This window comes from Ascaphus truei, chromosome 6 (genome assembly GCF_040206685.1).
Source record: "Ascaphus truei isolate aAscTru1 chromosome 6, aAscTru1.hap1, whole genome shotgun sequence".
In the NCBI taxonomy this organism is placed as follows: domain Eukaryota; kingdom Metazoa; phylum Chordata; class Amphibia; order Anura; family Ascaphidae; genus Ascaphus; species Ascaphus truei.
Window position 1 is genome coordinate 118,997,824 of NC_134488.1, and position 20,900 is coordinate 119,018,723.

At 43.6% G+C, this 20,900-nt stretch overlaps 1 protein-coding gene across 14 annotated transcripts in view; it reads right to left on the reverse strand.

Moving 5' to 3' along the window:
• Positions 1 to 13,937: 13,937 nt before the first annotated feature.
• UBR4 (ubiquitin protein ligase E3 component n-recognin 4) overlaps positions 13,938 to 20,900 on the reverse strand; it is an 85,667-nt gene continuing 78,704 nt past the window's right edge. For all 14 annotated transcript variants that reach the window (XM_075606011.1, XM_075606016.1, XM_075606021.1 and 11 more), the window contains 4 exons: positions 18,400 to 18,624; positions 17,154 to 17,244; positions 15,746 to 15,908; positions 13,938 to 14,909 (listed from right to left, as the gene is read on the reverse strand). In XM_075606011.1, coding sequence (XP_075462126.1) covers positions 14,845 to 14,909; positions 15,746 to 15,908; positions 17,154 to 17,244; positions 18,400 to 18,624 — 544 coding nt within the window. In that variant the 3' untranslated portion in view covers positions 13,938 to 14,844. The remainder of the gene's footprint in view (positions 14,910 to 15,745; positions 15,909 to 17,153; positions 17,245 to 18,399; positions 18,625 to 20,900) is intronic.

Sequence of the window (20,900 nt, forward strand, 5' to 3'; positions counted from 1 at the left end):
TACACAACATAGATTCATTGAGTCTTCATTCCATTGGCTTACGAACATTGGCTCTGTTTTTGAGGTCCACTAACACCACATAAATGTCAGACCATGAAGTAGATTTGATAGATGCTACAGGCAGTTGCAAGCATAATTTGATGTCCACCATGATATCATCAATCTTAGAGAAACATCCATGAACACTACAGATTAAGGACTCTCCAGCTATGTAGGAGGGCATGTGTCTTATACATCAGTCTTAATTCATCTTTAGCTGCTGAAACCTGTGATATAGGACCCGTTTTGTCTAGTTTAGGGTTAAGAGCAATGTTAAAGTCACCTCCCAATATCAGCAGCCCCTCTTCATCTTATCTAATTTTTCAAATACGCATTTAACAAATTCAGATTGGTCAGAGTTTGGGGCAGACACATTGACTAGTTTAGAGCGATGATGAAGCATTGGCGAAACAGGTTAGATTTTTGGACTTGCTGGGCCACCATAGCTCCCTACAACGTGTGACGTGTGGTGAGGATTCCCCTTTGCTGAAGCTACTGGCAGCTGGCCCTGCAATTACTTGTATGCAAATACGAGTGTGAATGAGACTGCTGCTGTAATATCTACTCCCGGCACCCCTGACCGTGCACAAGGTACAGGGGAGCTGGACAGGTGCAGTGTCCCCCCTCAAGGAAATCGGAGGTGACGGGCGCAGCGGACACACAGCGGAAGGGGACTGTGGACTCTACAATATGTGAGCAACATTACCATCTAAGCAAAGAGTTACTACCACACGCTGGGAAGCTGTCCAAAAACGCTGTTTTTGATGATACTGGCAGTAAGTGCAATATTGTTCTTAATCCAGTCTTATGTAATAAATGTATTGTGCCATGATCTTTTCTCTCTTCTATTTCCATTGCAACTCTATATGTATTGGAGACCTAGCCAGTCTAGATTAACCTGTGACACTCCGGATAGGAAAAGAATTACAGCACAAGCTATGCAAAATTGTAAGTGCATGAATTCAAATGTATGAACTTAAATGGTTAATTAACCTGTATTGATACATTTCTATCTTCTCTTATTTTATTTTGGACTAAAACGAATATACTTGAGACAACGCGCCGGATCTTTTCTACATTGACTAGTGTGACCTCTACCAAGTCCAAGTGACCTTTAATTATTAGAAATCTTGCTTTTTTATCCACTTTCATTGTGTGGGTTTTGAAATTAAGGTTCCTATGTAGGAGAGAGGCCTCTCCTCGTTTTCTAAGACCCGATGAGGCTTTGTAAATTAATGGGAAGTGTCTGCTATATAGCAGCTTTTGATCTTTAGGCAGCAGGTGAGTTTCCTGTACCATGACAATACTTCCTCCCAATCTGGCAGCTTCTGCATAGACTCGTCTATGTTTTTGGGGGTTGCTTAGCCCTCTAACATTTTAAGAGATTAGTTTTAGCCCCTTTTAAGAATTTGGTTCATTCTTGCTGAACTAGATCAGACCGCATGATCGTATAAAGGCTATCGATGGATGCTAGGGGACATGAGGGGAGTGTAAGGGGAAACCTAGATTAATTTTCATGACATCTGGGCTGGGGATAATAGCTTCATTTAAGGAAGGGGAATGAGGATGAGGCTGGTAGGGTGATGGCCAATTCATTCAAAGAAGCACTGCCTCCACTTTGAGCATATCACGCCTGGGTCCAGCAACGCTAATGGAATTACTGGGCAAATGTCTGCCCTGGGACCATGTCCCATATCTCCACAATATAGAATCTGTGGGTGAGGAAGCTTTGCATTCAACTCCCCCTGTATGGGAGAAATAAAAAGCTCTCCGGAGCTTATTTATTGAGGAAAGGATATCCACTCCCCACATAACACACAGGACTCACCCAGTAACTATATAATAGAACACCCCAGATACGTTATACTCTTTAATATTTTAATATAGAGTATCTATGTACGGTTGGCAACTTATTCATGCTCAAGAGAAATAGGTAACAAGTAAGATAAAGGATATAGACAGACTCATGGGGCCTCCTTTTCTCCACGGTCAGTGATTAAGCTGCCTCTTTTCTTTGACCACTGTCAAAGTGCTCTGAAGCGCTCGGTTTGTGCATGCCAGAAGTTTATAGGCCCTTAGTAGTGCCAGGTCTTCCTTTCTAGTCACCGGTAACTTGGTGGAGCCATTGTGTGTGACTATCACTCAGCAGGAGGAACCACATCTAGAGGCGAAGAGATGGACATTCATTTTTATTCAATTGGATTTGTTTTGGGGGATATTTTTCCATCCAGTGGATTTGTTCCTGAGAGTTCTGGATCCTGAAGACTCTGAAAGATCACGGGGTAACTATAATCCCATACTCTAGTCCATGAGAAGGGCCCCCTACACTGTCCACTAAGCCAGCATGGATGGGGTTAACTTCATTGTCACGTACGGCCCACCTGAGAGCACAAGACCTGCCTACGGGACAAGGGTTAGTACTCCGCTCGCAAGCGGTCCCACTTTTCACCTCTGCAAAGTTCCATCCCTCAAATGGACAATATCTCCTCTACAGGACAAGGGTTAATACACAGCTCGCAAGCTTCCCCACTCTTCACCTTTGCAAAAGTCCCTCAAATGAGTTAACATCTCCCCTAAATCCATCCCAATATACCACCTGTCACGAACAGCACACAAGTGGGCACATGACTAGATATGCAATCAGGGTTGATACACACGGCTACTCTAGCCAACTCGCAGTTTGTCTGTGCAAGGTACCTCCAATGAGTTAATATTAACCTCTTACTCAATTGCAATCATATCTATACACTTCCACCACACAGGAAATGCAAATAAGATGTCAAATTACTATTTGCCAGGGCACCAGGTCCCTGTTTATTATAGAAAAAACAATGCACTTTAACACACCAAAAATCCATTGTAGCAAAATGTGTCCGAAAATGTAACTGCTCTCTCCAGAGCATGCAATAGTTCATTCAGAGTCCAAAAGCATTACTTATTAAATGTTTTAATACATATAAAAATACAGTGCTTAGATTACAGAAAAAAAGTATTACAAGAACATACAATTACTGTACAATAAATGCAGAACAGTTTCTCAAAATAAAAGGATAAAACATCAACTAGAAATCCCTATACAGTACATTGCCCAAATATTATAGGTTTTCTCCCAGAGAGTTCACTGGTAAAGAAGATAAGATATCACATATTTTGTCCCAAATACCTCTGTTGAAATCCGATTTTTATCATCTTTTGCTCTCTTATGTAGTATTCTTTCCCACTGAAACAACATAAATCCAGCCCCTGTTGTAAATCAGCTGTGAGATGGAGTTTTATGACAGAGTAAAAATCCTCCTACAAAATGACGTTTAGACTAAACCATTCAATATCTAAATGTATTTATAACTTTCCTTAACTAATACTTACACACGTGAGTCACACCAATACATTCAGGCGATCATGACGGGCGCACCAAGACTAAATATGACTGTCTTCTCCCTAAACCTGACCGACTAGCATGGCCTCGGCCTTAACCTTGTGGTGTCTGGTGTCAGTACATCCCCTTCTGTGACACGATTACAGATTTGTAACTCTTATTATGCAGAGGAGATGACATCACAGGATATTCTTATTTTTAATAAAGACACTCTTTGCTTTAATACTTTCTTAGCCATGCCCCCTGGTCATCCATAAACCCCTTCAGAGAATGCCTTGGAAGCTAGCTCTAATCAGTTTTTACCACTGGGCCTGCAAAAGGTGTTGACATACCACAAACCATTGCTTCGTATTTGTAGCACCCAACTTCAATCAAGCCCCTTTGAAGCTCCCACAGATTCATGGCAAGTGAGAAACCCCCCAAATTGTATTTTGAAACCTAACTGGTTGCACCATTAACCCCTGAAGCACCAGATGCATTAAAATACACAATACCTCATGATATTATCATGACAATCATGAGGAAAAGACACACCTGGGGATCATCAGCCCCTCCCCCTGCATGTCTGCCATGAGGGTCTGTGCGCTGTGGAAGTGCATTTCACTCTACCACAGAATCTCTGGGACATAACACCCGAGTTGCCCAAAAGGCGACAGTCTTTGGTGGCAGCCAAAGGGTTTCAGCCCTTTTCTGCCATTACAGCTGCTCTGTTATTGCGCTAACTCAATCAAGTAACATGCAGCTCTCCGAAACCCACCAACCTTCCCACCCCCCTGTACATAACGTTTCCACTTAACCTTCCTTATAGACTGTAAGCCCCATGTTAATGTTTGATATTTTATTGCTTTTTGTTCTCCACCCTTATGGCGCGCTTATAGCGCAAGCGACGCGACATCGCACGAAATCAAATGCATTGTCGCCGCCGCCGCGTGCGCTTATAGCGTATAGTAACGGCGACAAAGCGACGGGGCGACACGATTTTTTGCAGCCGGGAATATTTGATTTTTCAGGCGCTGTCGCCTCATGTGACAGTCCCTGAACCAATCAATGGCCTGGTCGCCCGCAACGCCACCACAAAGCGAAATACAGCTTTCGCTAGCGGCGAAGGGTGACGTCATGCGTCGCCGTCACTATAGGCGCGGCCTTATTGTACAGCGAAACATAAATAAAGGATAACAAAACTTTTAGAATTAATTTTATTACAAGTTGTGATACTCTCCAGTTCTTCACTAGATGCAATTCTACACGAGACCTCCGAGCATTGTTCTCAGATGTATTGTAGCATTTTGTATGCAAATGTATATACCTGTATGTGAGTCACTGAAATTAGATTGTTCCCGCTCACTTACTTGTTCCACAGACATGAATGAGAGCGAAGTAGCCTGGCTCGTACAGCCTGTTAGTGTGACACATCTACACAAGTGCTTACACACGGCTACAAGCGGGTGTTTCTTTTCTGAGTCAACGTCTTGCTGGTGGAAAAGGGAGTCCTATATGAATACCAGGAAAGCCATGTGCCACCTCCATCAATCTGACGCCAGGGTGGCGGAATCTGCATGTGCAGAAATAGCAGCTGAGGTTTGGGCTGCTACCTGTCTGCAGGTGATCTCAGCTGTCTCGGGCAGAAGTAGGTTTTTGTTTTATTTTTTGTACCGGTGACAGCCCGAGATATATTTGAAATTGTGCTACCAAGACATCAGTAGTTCACGTTCTTTCCAGATAAAATGTACAATAATATCAAGCATCTGTATACACTTTTAATGCACCCAAAAAAGTCGGACTTAAATTAGCCCTAACAAAATGTCACTTGCTGTTTTTTGATGGTGGACGAGCATGCCACTAGCATAACACACGTATTACCAATGCCCACATGGCCCGCTTATTGCTGCTTGACGGTTACATGAGCTATGACTCAATGTGCTTATTTTCACATTAAAATCTATTATCTTGCATTTTAAATAGTGTACATTTAGGGAACTTGTGAGATACATGTGTAACGGTGTTTCCCCCACCCAATCGCAGATAGAGGCCATTACAGGGTGTGTGGAGCATATACTTGCTGGCTACAGGAGGGCGGAGTCGTCCGCCGATGGTAATGGGGACACAGGAACAGGCTTCTGGGGTACTGTTATGCCGGTGCTGCCCGCAGACCAGTCCCCTGAGCTGAAGGGGGAAGTGGTAATACACGCACCCGCAGCAAAGGGAGCGTGCCCGGAGTGTGGTATGAAGCGTTGCCAGGCCAGGTGTAGTAAGGTAGACAATACTTGCCGGTACCGGTTATAGAGATAGAGTGAAGAATGCCTTGCCGAGGTCAGGGAGTGGAGAGCAGAGATAGGTCATAGTCCAAGCCGTGTTCAAGGGGTTCCCAGAGTGAGCGTTATCTAAGGAGTGCCGAGATCGAGAGCCAGAGGGGGTAGTCGTACAAGCCGCGTCAGAACCTGTGAAAACACTGAGAGAATCCAGAAGTACTTCCATACAGAGACTATGTCGAGCAAAGACTGAGAGCAGAGAGGCGCTAGATAAAGCAGGAAGGTCCAATTAGGAACGGAGGCGGGACAGGAAGAGCTACAGGGAGACACTGCAGATTGGTCCAGGCATAACAGGCCAGGTGAGTCTTGTTGGTAACCTGAGTATGCCCGTGCGGGGGCGGAGCCTAAGGTCCGGGGGACGGGAATAAGAGTGTGCAGAACGAGCGCGCTCCGTAACGCATGTACGCGCGTGGACCGAGCCAGTGGATGGTGCAGGTGTGCGTGCGGGAGGGCGTGGGCGCGCCCGGCGCTGAGCAGAGGAATCGCAGAGGGGAGTGATCCCGCGATGGCGGCAGGGGCGGGGAGCCGCGGAGGCCGGTAAGGCAGGATTGTTTTGTGTGTCCAGGGACTCCCTGAGGGGAGAGAGTGCTCTGTGTGGGGAGCGCGCAGAACGCCGATTCCTGACAGGTACATACCCCACATATCTCCTTAGCAGTGCAGCGCCTCCATCTGCCGTGGACACCAGGAACTGAAGGTGATCTTTTTCCTCCTCTGTGTGAGCTCCAGCCAGAGGGTCTCACACACTGTCTCAGGGTCCTGTGGCCTGGTCCCAGGCCACAGTGCGCAGCGTGGCTGTCCCGTCACCAGCGCAGCTGTACTACTATAGTACTAAAGGGGTAGAGTCCCTATCTGGGGCCTTCCCTGCAACATTCCGCTGGGGTGACTCAGGGCCTAGGGGACACGATCTAGGCCTAGCCCAGGAAACACTGCTCCCTGGACACTACCTTCTGTCTTGCCGCCCTCCGTCCGACTGAGCACGCTGGCTCCTTGTCCCAAAGGATACCCTGTTCCTTTCAGGCTGCTTCACTCCCATTGGCTGGGACAGCCCACCTGATCTCCCTCCCCCCCGAGGATTCTGGGACTCGTTGTCCCGCTTCAGGCTATGCGGAGCCAGTCCAAGATGGCCACCGCTCAATTTTCCTGCAATGCCTTATGGGGCTTGTAGTTCCTAATGCCTTTGACTGACATTTAAAGATTGCCATCGCTACGATCGCAACTGCACATGCACGGCAATGCAAAACGACCACCGCCACCTCTCCCCACTCGCACTTACCTCCAGCGGGCAACCCAGCAGTTCCCCCTCACCGGAGGGGGACTCTGCTACACTTGTAGAGTGCATTTGGAACAGAACTGTTAAGCCAGAAACCCTACCTCCTCCGACTGGCAAGATGGTGGATTTTGAAGCGTAGCGATGAGGAAGAGAGACGGATGTAGAAAGAGAGAGAATAAATCTGAGACATTGTTATTTCCGGGTCTCCCTCCCAGACAGAGGATTACATGCCATGTATTGTTCCTCACGCTACTGGAGAACAACAACATTCCAACATGCAAACTCCAGACAGAATATTAATGTCAATCAATTAAACAATACGTGTCAGCAAACTGAGCCATAGATTAGGACTGGTTGATAATCTTCTATATCACATTGTGTCTTGATTTACAATTGCCTAAGAATTACAGTGTATGAATTCTATGAAGATATCTTCTTTTGAGATGTCAATAAGGTAACTACTGTTTCACAACAATGTTCTTTGAAGCATGAAACTACAAAGTAATGACTCCTTCAGGCCGTTTTACAGTTCTCACCCTCCCTGATTGCCGGCACATGTTTATTAAACGCATGCACGATAGTTAATGGTGCTTGTACCTTGTCTGAAAGTGGCTGGCTTCAGATCAGAAGGTGTTTCTGCTGCAGGCCAACTTTAACTCAGTGTACGTTTAGGGCTTGTTCATGTGCTGCCAACGTGAGCATCTTTGGAGAACACTCAAAATACCATAATTTCGTGGTTTGTTTATCCGAATGTGTTTTCCTATTATATCTAGAGTGGATGTTACATGTATAAATACTGCTTGCTGATCGACTTTGTATTAAACCCCCATTCTGTGTAGCTCAAAATACATAGGTGTGGATACATTTTCAGCAAGGTTACAGTCACCCTGTACTCAGACACAATGCTTTGCAGGCCCAGTGAAATAATTAAGACTATTCCTTAACTTTCCAGTTATTTAATGAACAGTTTCCACCTAAAGATGCAGAAAAAAAAATATTTGTAACATAAAACTGAAGAAAAATGGGCCGTCCATAAAAATATTATTTGAAATCTCTATATATTTTATATTATTGTCTACTTTGTAAAATTAACAGATAACACGTTAACCAAATATTTAACAAGAATTATGCGCTAGCTTCACCAGTACGCCGTCATCCATTAAATTCATCATTAATCATGCAGTTTATTTTTACCATTACCATAGCAATGGATAAAATACTTTAAATAAAAAAACAAGTTAATATAATCTGTTCAAAATGGATAGGAAGCAAAAGGTACAGTGTGTGCTTATTAGTAGATCTAGAATAATTGTCTAGCTGAATTTCTACATGATGTGACAATGGGGAGGGACAGGTGTTGAATGTTAAGAAACGCAAAAGTATTGGTGTGTCATCCATGTTTTTAATAACGTAGGAGGTACATTTTTGCATTTGAATGAAGACACTTTCTACATCATTTTGTAGTAACTTTTTTGTAATATAGAGTTATGGGACATTACATACATACGTAATAAAACAGTGACAACTAGTTTCGTGTGGCACCCTTCGGTAGAGCAGGATATCCTGGAAGTTTGGATCGAGCCTTTAGTTGCCACTGGACCCCAGCTCCTGCGGGCCTCTCTCTTTTGCCAGTGCGTGCAAGAAGATGTGCCCGACTTCCATGCGGGAGAGAGGGGCCCGGCAGGAGGCCCGCAGCAGCTGGGGAGAGCCAGGGCAAGAGGCCAGAGACCACCAACATGGTAAGTGTGGGTTTTATTGTATTTTGTCATCATAAAATCGGTAGCCAAGATTTACTAGGCTGAAAATAATGCACTTTCATTATCGTTTAAGACTGATTAAAAAAAAAAAAATGTTCTACAATATAATGTTTTGCAAAGTTGTACATCAAAGTAGCTATTGATTTCCCAGACAGCTTATAAAATTGGGGCTCATTTGTTTTCTTTAAAGTAGCAAATATGGAAAATGACTTGATACCCATTTAGAATTTGACATGTAAATCCTGTGTTTTCCCATTTGCACAGAACAGCTATTTTTGCTATGGAAAATGTCAGCTAAAAGACATATGAATGAGCCATTTTGAGACTGTCAAAAAAACAAAATGGTGGTCCCGATAAAAGTTTAAAATATCCAATTACAAAAAGACACCGACGTGAGGTGGGAACGGTGAGTCATGCCTCAAAATAAAAAATAACGTAAAAAGGTGGCATAAATGTATTATATTATGTATCAATCAACAGCACGAATCCAATAAATATACACTTAACCAAGTACCTAAATATATGTGGCTCTGACTCAGACACAATTAGCTCCACACCAAGACATATTTGTGGGGATTATGTATGACTAAATCAAACAAATAACATCCAACAATACAATATTTAGCCGTCAAAAACACCAATATAACTCGGCTTGCACAGAAGTCCTCCAGAGTAAATCAATAATGGAATCCGGACACTATAGCTGACAATAATTATGCGAGTGCAAAGGGTGTGGAATAACACAGCAGAGAGTGAATTTCACATACATCTTTGAATGGATATAATGATTAGCAGACTATACTCAGCCATGCCCATGTTGGAAAACTCGGGTTCAAATCTTTCGATAGCACATTTATATCAGTATCTTTAGCACCGTCTCTGCTACTTAGGCGTTCTGCCCCCTCCAATGTCATGTTTCCCTCCACTGCGCAGTAGTATTAAAGATCAGACGCAAAGCTCGAACTAATAATAGCTTGTATTTCTCCACAAAGGCTTTACAAGTCCGCCTCAAGCCGAGAGAAACCTTGCACCACTCCAGTGAACTCTGAACGCATTGATGCAGTTTGTGCTCATCACAACACTAAGGTACTCGGCATCGTGCCGCTTGTAGAAATCCATCTCATGAATGAGAACACAGCCAGGTACAGTCCATACAGACTGCTGCCAATGCGCGTTTCGCCCCCACACATATGGGGTTTCTAATGTGCTATTCTACACCCTCTGAACACATATGATTGTCAGCAATAGTGTCTGGATTCCATGATTAACACTGGAGGACTTCTGTACAGGCGGGGTTATATGTGTTTTGACCAGCTGTGTATCGTTGGATGTTCTTTCTTTGATTGTACAGTGATATTTGTGAGGATTATGTAGGTTTTGGTGTGGGGTAATTGTGTCCGAGTCACAGTCCCATATATTTAAGTAATTAGTAAAATATTCTACCCTGTATCAAATAACAGAATTAATTCAAATATATACATTTGATATTTTTTGCTACTTGAGTGCTTCTTTCTAAATATGTCGTGTCTTACATTTTTTTTAATGTTTGTTACATTCTGAAACAATACAAAATACAGATGTCATATTAAAAAATAGGAAGTGATTGGTCATATTTAAAAAAAGGAAGTGATTGGTTGTTGGTCACTGGTAATGGGTTTTTAAACTATTGGTGCAGCAGTCTGTAAAAATAAATATACTACAATACCTTGATCCTGCTCTATGGAAACCAATTATGTAGTTTCTATCTGTGACAAAGCAGAAGAGGCCAAAATACTCCCCATCCATGACTGGTCAGTTTCTAGGAACCACAAAGCTGTGTTAGTAGAAAATGAATGTCTAAATATATTAAGGTCGTGTGTACGACCATTCATGGATCCGACCGCAAAGTGAAATACAATCACATCCTGTTTGTCCATACAGTATGAAACGGCACATCCGTGCAAGAACTGGATTAAGGGGTTAGATTTACTAAACTCCTTATGACACATTGGTTGACTGGGCTGTTCTCCCTAATTTTAAAACTAATATTAGCTTAACTCATATTGAATGTCTATTTTGAGATATTTAGATGATGCTGCGGAACATCTGTGCAGTTGGGTCTCCGCAACACACTTTTCATAAGAAAAATAATTTCAAAACAGGTTTAAACACAACCACAAAGCATTTTACTCTAGCATACGGCAAAAAAAAAAATACGTTTCAAATCTTCTCCCACTAGAACTTTGTTGCTGGTGAAGCCCAACATTGTGCTGACATTACCAAGAGATGGGTGGAACAGTCAAAATCCGTTCCCCAGCATTTCCCCCGATCATTTAGGTCAAATACCCAAACTTGGCATTACAAAAATCCGAGTGGATTGCTAATAATCCGGACTGATTCCAAAACCTTTTTACCTGGTAAATAGGTTTGAAGCAGTGGGCCTTCGGCGATGAACCCCATTCATTTCAGCTCCGGGGACCCCTTGCTTCCCGAGATACACCTCCGTAGGTGCTGCCGGTAATTCTAATGTCCCGGTCATGGCTTCCGATTGGCCCATATGACCGGGACACTGAAACTGAAGATACACACATCGGTAGAGGGTGCTGGTGTCTCGGGAAGTAGGGGGTCCCAGGAGCTGAAATTAACGGTGTCCTTTTTGGGACTGATCCGTGGATATCCCCGGGCAAAAGGAACCGGCCGATCTGTTACAACACATAATTACAACACATTACTGCTCCTATGGCTTTTCCTGCACACATTGTTCTTTGGCAATCTTCTTGTGAATACCATTGATTTAACTACTAAAGATACAGTCTCTCCAACTTCACTTAAATATTTATAATTGATGCTAAACATCTGCCCCTGAATCAGTCTGCTTGAGCATTGAAAAGACCATCACTCATTTCGTGTTAAGGGCGCTTATTTGAACAAGGATCACTTCTTGCTATAGGGGAGTTGTATTATTTGGACCTAAGGAGGCCGGATGACGACAAGTAACATGACTTCGAACATTAAACATTAACAATGGCGGCCATTTCATGAAAGCCCATTTAAGCAAGTTTTTTTTCTAAATAAATGGATTTCCATTGGATAGATTATAGATTCTTGGTCAACCACGCAAGTACTGGGGTGAGTGTGCCCAGCCATTGGGAGACATTCTGTTCTTTATCCTAACATGGCATTAGCATGTGTTAACATCGCCTAGCAAGGTGAAATCATGTCAATAAGCAGACAAGCAAGAGTGCTTAACCTGGCAGAAAATTATGCTTGAAGCATCCTATATCTTTGAAACAATTCCCTCCTGTAACACACTCTATTACATTATAGCCCTATTGCACAAGGATCCTAAAGAAAGACCAAATAGCAAGCTTCTGACACATTAACACATCTTAAGCTCATACACGGATTGTTTTCTTCACCAAATGCATGAAGTGACGCACTGCAGCAATTCATTTATAGATTTAAACGGTCAGGGCCCACAAAAAGTAAAAACCCTAGGCTTTACATTCAGTCCTTATGCAGCATTGTAGGGGGCACGAAAAGCCTCATTGCCAGAGTTATTATACTTACCTGCCACGTCCACCTGACCTCAAATGAAGTCTCAGAGCCATCTCTCAACTTCTGAAGCAAATCTATTTCCAAATTGCTCCCCACTACAATTCCTTTACTCTAAACATTTCTGTTTTGATTAAACCAATGATTGCAATGATCTGCCCTTTGACGCTCTTCTGTTGCTCTGATCACCCTTTTCACTTGGATCCTGCATCTTGATCTTTCTGCCACATTTCAATAATCTTCTAAATCAGGAGGTTCCCATCTCAAGTCCTCAAGGAGCCCTAACAGTGCAGGTTTTAAGGCTATCCTCTCATTAGCACAGGGGGCCCAATCATTTGGACTGAACCACTTGTGCTCAAGCTGGGGGTATTTGTTAAACCTGCACTGTTAGTGGTCCTTGAGCACTGGAGTTGGGGACCTCTGTCCTCGAAAATTATTGGTTTCTATCAATTATAAAACGATTGGTAACAGAATTTCCCCTAGATATTTCTTTTGTCTTCCTGTTTGTTCTTCTCTCGCTTCAGGCTGGAAACCAATTAGATATTTAATACGGCTATGGGAGGGAGAGGGAGAGGGAGAGGGAGAGGGAGAGAGAGAGGGAGAGAGAGAGAGAGAGAGAGAGAGAGAGGGAGAGGGAGAGGGAGAGGGAGAGGGAGAGGGAGAGGGAGAGGGAGAGGGAGAGGGAGAGGGAGAGGGAGAGGGAGAGGGAGAGGGAGAGGGAGAGGGAGAGGGAGAGAGAGAGAGAGAGAGAGAGACTTCTCTCTCTCTCTCTCTCGTTTTGACGAGGACAGAAAAAGCGGAGAGAGAGAGAGAGAGAGAGAGAGAGAGAGAGAGACTCTCTCTCTCGTTTTGACGAGGACAGAAAAAGCGGAGAGAGAGAGAGAGAGAGAGAGAGAGAGAGTGTGTGTGTGTTCGAATTTGCATTATCACATTTATTATACCAATGTCCCAGAAAGAACAAATGCTAAATGTCCCCAGCATTGGCCTATGGGAGTTGACGAAATGAAACTCCCGTAAACATCGTCTTGTGAACAAATTAGAATAGAGACACGTCCAGTAAACATACACAAGATGCTAGCAAACCTTTCTGTCAGGCAGCTAAGGGGGCAATGTAACTGATCTGCTGCATGTTTGGCAGTAGCTTCATGGTAGACCTACAGTACAAGTTAGTGCGGTTCTTCATTGGCGGCATAGGATCGCTTTATATCTTCACTGAACTGTGGACTAAAAAGATGACCATGTTTTGCGATGTGTTACAATTCATACAAAACTGCTATGTGGATTAAAAGGCTTCTCCTCTAGAAATCACGACCCACTTTGCTACACTCCTGATACAATTAAGACATATACCTCCAAATGAACAGTCCAATGCTGGTAATCAAATGAGCCTGAGCACAATTTAATTGCAATTACATTTGTACCATTAATGAAGCAAAACTTCTATTGACAATTTCTTACAGTCCATGTTCTCACCTTTTAGGTCCCAGGTTTCAAATCAAACAAGCACCTTCAGTCTCAATCAACTTCATATTTTTCATTAAAACGCCAGGGGAAACAATCATTGAATGAGTATCCATATGGCAGGGAGGCTAGATATACTCCAGGCCAAGTTTCAGCAATCACTTATCTCAACAACATAATTTCTCAAAGGATTCAAACTGAGAAACGAAAGCTTTATTACATTTCATCATAAGCAGACAGCCTTTAATTATGTTAGTTGAACTGCCAGGACATCAGAGGCAAGAATATACCCCTTCATCAGAGAGTAGGGGCAGTCGGGAGGAACTCACACACAATACTAACAGGTGGTTTGTTCACTAGGATGCGGAACGGCCACTCGAGCACACTCAAATAGTGACTCTCTCGGTATCAGCTCCATGTGACATCTCAGGCTCGTCGTCAAAATTCATATCTAGACGTGACTCCGGATTGAAGGACTGGACTTTTCTGGAACAGGGTGAACCATGCAAAAGTTCACAGGATGCACCATGGAGTGCAAAGCCAGAAGGCTCAGAGGCACCGATATACAGTAGGGACAGAAACCCAAACTGATCCCGATGCAGCCAAACGGACTGGTCATCCCAATGGTATTATTTAGGATATGTGGGCAAGCACTTTCTTTGGTGGGCTGAATAGAACATGCAACTAGGGAAGTGAATATCATATTTCTTCTGAAAAACAAGGTGCCAAGCCTGGCGTTCAGTCTACTTTGGCTTGCCGATGTCCTTTATTTAGTCTGAAATATGCGCACACTAAAACACACTAAATTGCAGCCCCTCAGGATGACTAAATCTTAACTGTTGGGGTGACACACAAAGCGATCCATTTGCTTAAACACTAGATAAAACAAGACGAAGTAACCGCTCGGCTGCTAGAGAAGACTGCAAAGCTTTGGCAGACCGCCTGCAGCAGCAAAGGGGTTAACCCCGCAAACACACCAAAATCACAGAGGAGAAAATACATTACTGCAGCACACACTCCAAGAGCAGCAGAGGAACACCAAGGGGGGAAACGCAGAGCATTCAGAAGTCTAAAAGCAGATTCGCTTCTGCTAGATGCTCAGGGGATAGAGTTCAAAAGATCCTTGAGGAAGCTGTCGGGGTCGTTGATTTCAGATAAAAGCCCTGTGAAAATAAAAGAATAGATGGAAGTCAGTCTGTGCGCACACCCTGCTTTCTCCGAGGCATTTTTATAACACATCCACGCACAGATGAAAAAATCCAAGCCGAACCAATAATAACTAACAGCAAAGGCTATTTCTGAAGAAAAAGAAGAAGAGCAGTAGGCTACATTATACCCTAAAATACAGCACGTTATATATACAGCTCTTCTCAAATAGCCTGAGCTGACCACATCCCTGCACAGCTGCAAGGTTCCGAACCACTGAGTGTGCAGAACAGCCCACTAAATTACAAACCCAACTACCACACGGCAGGAAAGCTATTACAAGCTAATGGGATGCAGGTTCATGTCAATTGTGCATTTCTATACGTCTGGATATCTTTATTTATATAGCGCTATCCATGTACATAGCGCGTCACAGCAGTAATGCACCCGGCATCATAATATAACATAATGGGAATAAGCGCTTGAGACATAAAAGTACCGTTAGGAAAAGGAGTTCCTGTCCAGAAGAGCTTACAATCCAAATCACGGGATCTCAACTCCAGTCCTCAATGGCCACCAAGAGGTCGGGTTCTCAAGATATCCCTGCTTCAGCACAGGTGGCTCAACCAGAGGCTCAGTATTTGCCTTAGCCTCTGAGACACCTGTGCTGAAGCTGGGATATCCTGAAAACCTGACCTGTTGAGGGGAGGGGGGGAGAGGGAAGGGGGGAGTTGAGAGCCCCCGATCTAAAGTGATATATATTACTGAGCAGGTCAGGAGGATGCTACATTTTTATTCAAATTGTACAGTTTATTTGAATGTAAAAGGAACAAGCAAACTAAGAGATACTAACCAGCAACGTCCATAAACTCTGAGAAGGACTCTACGGGCATGAACTCGTCCTGGAAGGTTTTTAAGGCTTTGTCTGCAGCCTCGTAGATCGGCATGTCATTGAGTCGGATGAAGTCTGCCAGAGAGTAAGACCAGCCTCCCTCCGTGTTACTTGTTGGCACCTTCTGCAATTTGTGGAGAGAAAAGGACCGGGGAAAGAGGTCAAGAAAAGTCCCACGTTACCATCATTGTTACTCTTTCTAGTAATCAATGGTGTCAAGGAAATAAATATATTTTATTATTTCCACAATCTAAAATAGGGAGAGGCAGATACTAAATGCGGCAACTGACTAGCTGGGGTAGGTGTACATTTTCTATGACATAGTAGTGCTAACACGGTGACAGTGTGTGTATGTGTGTGTAACACGGTGACAGTGTGTGTGTAACACGGTGAGTGTGTGTGTGTGTGAGACACGGCGAGTGTGTGTGTGAGACACGGCGAGTGTGTGTGTGTGACACGGTGTGTGTGTGTGTGTGTAACACGGTGACTGTGTGTGTGTGTAACACGTTGTGTGTGTGTAACACGGTGTGTGTGTGTGTGTGTGTGTGTAACACGGTGAGAGTGTGTGTGTGTGTAACACGGTGAGAGTGTGTGTGTGTGTAACACGGTGAGAGTGTGTGTGTGTGTAACACGGTGAGAGTGTGTGTGTGTGTGTGTGTGTGTGTGTGTGTGTGTAACACGGTGAGAGAGAGAGTGTGTGTGTGTGTAACACGGTGAGAGGGTGTGTGTGTGTAACACGGTGAGAGAGTGTGTGTGTGTAACACGGTGAGAGTGTGTGTGTGTGTGTGTGTGTGTGTGTGTGTGTGTGTGTGTGTGTGTGTGTGTGTGTGTGTGTGTGTGTGTGTGTGTGTAACACGGTGAGTGTGTGTGTGTGTGACACTGTCACTGTCAGAGGCGCCTATAATATATTGAAGGTCCCTCTGGTGATAGGGTTTACATACAGTACAAGACAAGTAGTATAAACAGTACAGAGACGGGGTGTATATAAAGCTAAAAGGTGAAGGGGGAAAAGAACGAGCAGCTTCTTTGCAGTTATCCATACTATTTTATTTTATATATTAGGGAACATATTACACACATTCTGAGCCCCAACAGGTAATCAGGATAGGGGGCACCTTGTGCACATTAACAGGGGCGCTCAACTCCAATCCTCAAGACCCCCTAATATGTCGGGTTTTAAGGATATTCCTGCTTCAGCACAGGTGGCTCAATTAGTCCCTGCTTCATTACAGGTGGAACAGGTCTTCGAATGAGCCACTGATTGAGCCCCCCGTGCTGAAGCTGGGAGGGCAGGGGGGGGGGGGGGGGCCTTGAGAAACCCTCCACTAGAAGAACCCAAGGAGATGTGACTGATACAAGTTAATATTACCTTAAACATGTTGTAAATCAGGTCAACGAGGGCCCAGAACAGCAGGCTGGAGCGATACGCTGAATAGTCCTTTGCTGTCTTATCTGCCAATCTAGAGGGCAGCACAAATATATTGGAAAGGTTATATATCCATCTAATGCACACATGCACATGCAATATACAGTAATTCCACCAGCTCAGAGCTCCGTAACATCAGACTAAATCTACAGCATTTGTAACCCATTAGTATTGTAGTTAATCTGATTACCAAAATGGGTTGGTTATATGAGAACTAAACTCCTGGAGTGCCCTCTTACCATCAAAAGCACTATTGTTTTCTAAAGTGCGTATGTTACCACCTTACTGCTCAAATGCATTTTATAGGACTTGAAAGAAACTTAGCTAAAATGTGCTCCAAAAATGTCAATACAAACAAGCAAAGCAATTTATCCCTGTGCTTCCTTGCATTAAAAGGGTTAAGGATCTTTCACAATGCAGCTTAGCAGCACAAAAATGTGGAGATGTAAAAACAGCAGAGCCAAACCCGTGTTTATTATATAAAACACACCTAAAGTGAAAGAAAGGCGCCTGTTATTGAGAGAGAAAAGGCCCACACCCAGCGGTGGAATTTCACAGCATACGTCCCTGCTGGTTTGGGTGGATTTCTGCAGCACAGCCTATAGCACAGTGTCTGCTACAAAGTAACTTGCATACAGTACCTATAAACTGTGTCTTCCCGGAGCAATTTAATGACATGCGACACTGTGTTATTTATGAGAGCATTCGCTTTCAGTGGAGACCTACCGAGGAACACGATTCCTCTCCAGCTGCTCACTAAACAACCCAACGCGTTTCTGGACAGGGCAGCACTGGGAAAGTAGCCTTGTAGTTAAAGTAGAGAGGGGATATAATTACAGCACCTCCAAACTCTAGTGTGCAACAGACTCAAGGAGTTCACTGCTGCACAACAGACTACACTGAAAGCATGATGCAAAAAATAAATAAATATAAAAATATATATCATTATGTTGCTGTTGGAGAGCATTCCCTAGACTAGTGTTTCTCAACCAGTGTGCCGTAGTACATCGGGGTTGCCGCGTCTGGCAGGAAAACCCTGTCACTGTGCCGGCTACTCAGCTGGTGTGTCCCGCTGATGTGTCCTCTGTGAAAAAGGGGGGTGGGGGAGGTGAATGTGGTGGGGGCGACATTGTGTGTGGTGGGGGGTGAGTGAGAAGCGTTGTGTGCCGTCGGATGAGCAGAAGCATACCTGTTAGCCCCACCAGGTGACACTGCCCGCACGTGACTAGTGACCAGCAGCCTTCGCAGCACCTCAATCCGAATGGTTTTCCATTTCTCTGGAGGCAGAAGGTGAAGCGCCAGCACGGTGTAGTAATGAGGTCCGTCCACCTCAAAGGCACTTTCCACCCACTTCTCTTTGGGCTGCTCTAGAAAGCTTTGCACGTTTTTTTCCTCGCGGGATATGGCCCGGGTTCTGGAAAGTGAACAGAGAATTGGTTATCTAAGTGGCAGAAGGTGGATAGAGGTCTCTAGAGCATAGAACAGTTTTATCTTGATTGATTCAGGAACTAGAACGTCTGACCTTGTGAATGATGAATAGAAATCCAGACTTGTGTAAAGGACCATAACAGATGTCCCTTTACATATCTGGACACATTTGCTACAGCCCCGAATAGATGTTATTTAGGCCAGCGGTGCTCAACTCCAGTCCTCAAGACCCCCCCCCCCCCCAAAAGAGGTCATTTTTTAAGGATTTACCAGCTTCAACACAGGTGGCTCAATCTTCAACTCAGCCACCTGTGCTGAAGCTGGGATATCCTTAAACCCGACCTGTTGGGGGCTGGGACGGGTCTTGAGGAGTGTAACACCCCTGGCCTACATGTATCTACTTAAAAAAAAAATCTTTACTAAAGGATATTTTCTGTTTTACAATATTAATAAAGATAACTTCGCGAGTACGGACACTTATTCTGTCCTACAGACCGGCGTAGTAGTGACGCGCTGATTCCCCTCGCCCAATAGGCAAATGGAAGCTCACTCATGCGCCAGTCAGCACGTCCTGAACAGCAATACCGGCTCCCTACCTGTATCGAAGCATCGATAAGTGGAAAAAGGTTGTGCTTCCCTTTAAGTACATTTTCGCTTTACACACACGCTCTGGACCCATTGAGTACGTTAATGCGGGGGATGCCTGTACACAACATATGTTGAAATCTCCAAACACTACAGTCAACCAGATAGATGTTTTTAAAATGGGCCCACAACACAAACTGAACACGATACAAAGGGATATAGCCATAGCCGACAGATGCAATGTCCTTTATTTTCCATATCTTGTTTAATAACAATTTTGTACCTAGAGAGACCTTAGACCGGACCTCCCATTGTAAATCTTTTATAAAAGGGGGTGGTTGTTTTATCCACGGTCGTAAAAGAAGCTTTTTCGCTGCAGTAATAATTCCGATCGAAATGGAGGGCGAGGACTTCAGACTCCTCCCAATCGTCAAAATGACCAAGCAATCGGGACTTATAGTTGTGTGCGGCTTATTTGTTGTGAGGCGGTGTTGTTTTGTTTGTTTTTTATAACCAGTAAAATGGGACAAGGAGTTGCACAACTACAAGTTATATTTTCAATTGGCATTTATACTATGTAATTATTGTTATAAAGGAACCTCGCTCTTGATAGAGTATTTTAACTGGTCTACCATCCTGTTTTCTTAGTGATATATATTATATATATTTTTTTTTGTGCTGCTACAATTGACTCCATTGCGTGCCCACCTATAGAATATGTTTCTTTCCCAGATCACTGTTTGGGGTGGATCCCAGTGAACGGCCTCGAGAGGCTCGAAAGCTTGTAACCTATCCCATTGTTGGCCCAATAAAAGATAACAAACCACCAACTTCTCCCTCTCCCTCCTTTGTTACTGTTTGGGGTTGCGCACTTGTATATATTTTATTTTTTTTACAAGACCAAATGTAGTGCAAGTAATTTGCTTTAAGATATTAACATTGTGGACCCGATCTCTCTTCCCCTTGTATTATCTGCTTTCTCTGCCAGGGGGATACGAAAGCCCTGTTCAGAAAATGAATGTGGGTTTGTTGTAAAGATGTTTGCGTCTCCTCACAACGCCGCGTTAAGATTGAGTCTTCCGCCTGGAAAATCCTTTCGCCCCCATCTTAAACAGCATTATCTGATATGTTGGCAAAACTATTTTATATTAAAGGTTGATAGAAAAAGCTAATTTTCCTCTTGTAAACTCTGATGTCTAATACCTTCTGAAAATCATTGTTGACCCAAAATTGAGGGTTCCCTTTCAGCAAGGTATGTATATAGCATTTCACCAGAAAACAACAAACATGTTTATGTATATTACACTTCTCTTTGAATTAAAAGAACTGTGAAACGTAAAACGACCTAAAAAAACAGTCCAGGGCAAACCTGAACAATGAAGTCATATTAAAGATGTTGATCTTAGGCAAACCAAGCGGTAAATATTACAGTACTTCTCGTTGCCGATTCTGTGTTGTCATTGCAAATAAAATTATCATTGCATTGTTTAAAATCCTTGTTTGAAATGAGTGGGGGCAACATTTGCATTGCATAGATAGTTTTCCAGAATATTATTGCTTTTATAACTGCAGTTCTGTCTAAGAGAGACAAAATCCGATATTTCCAGGAGTCACTCAGTGTGTCCATCAATATTGGTTTGAAATTCAGTGTATACAAAACTTTGAAAGATCAGGAGA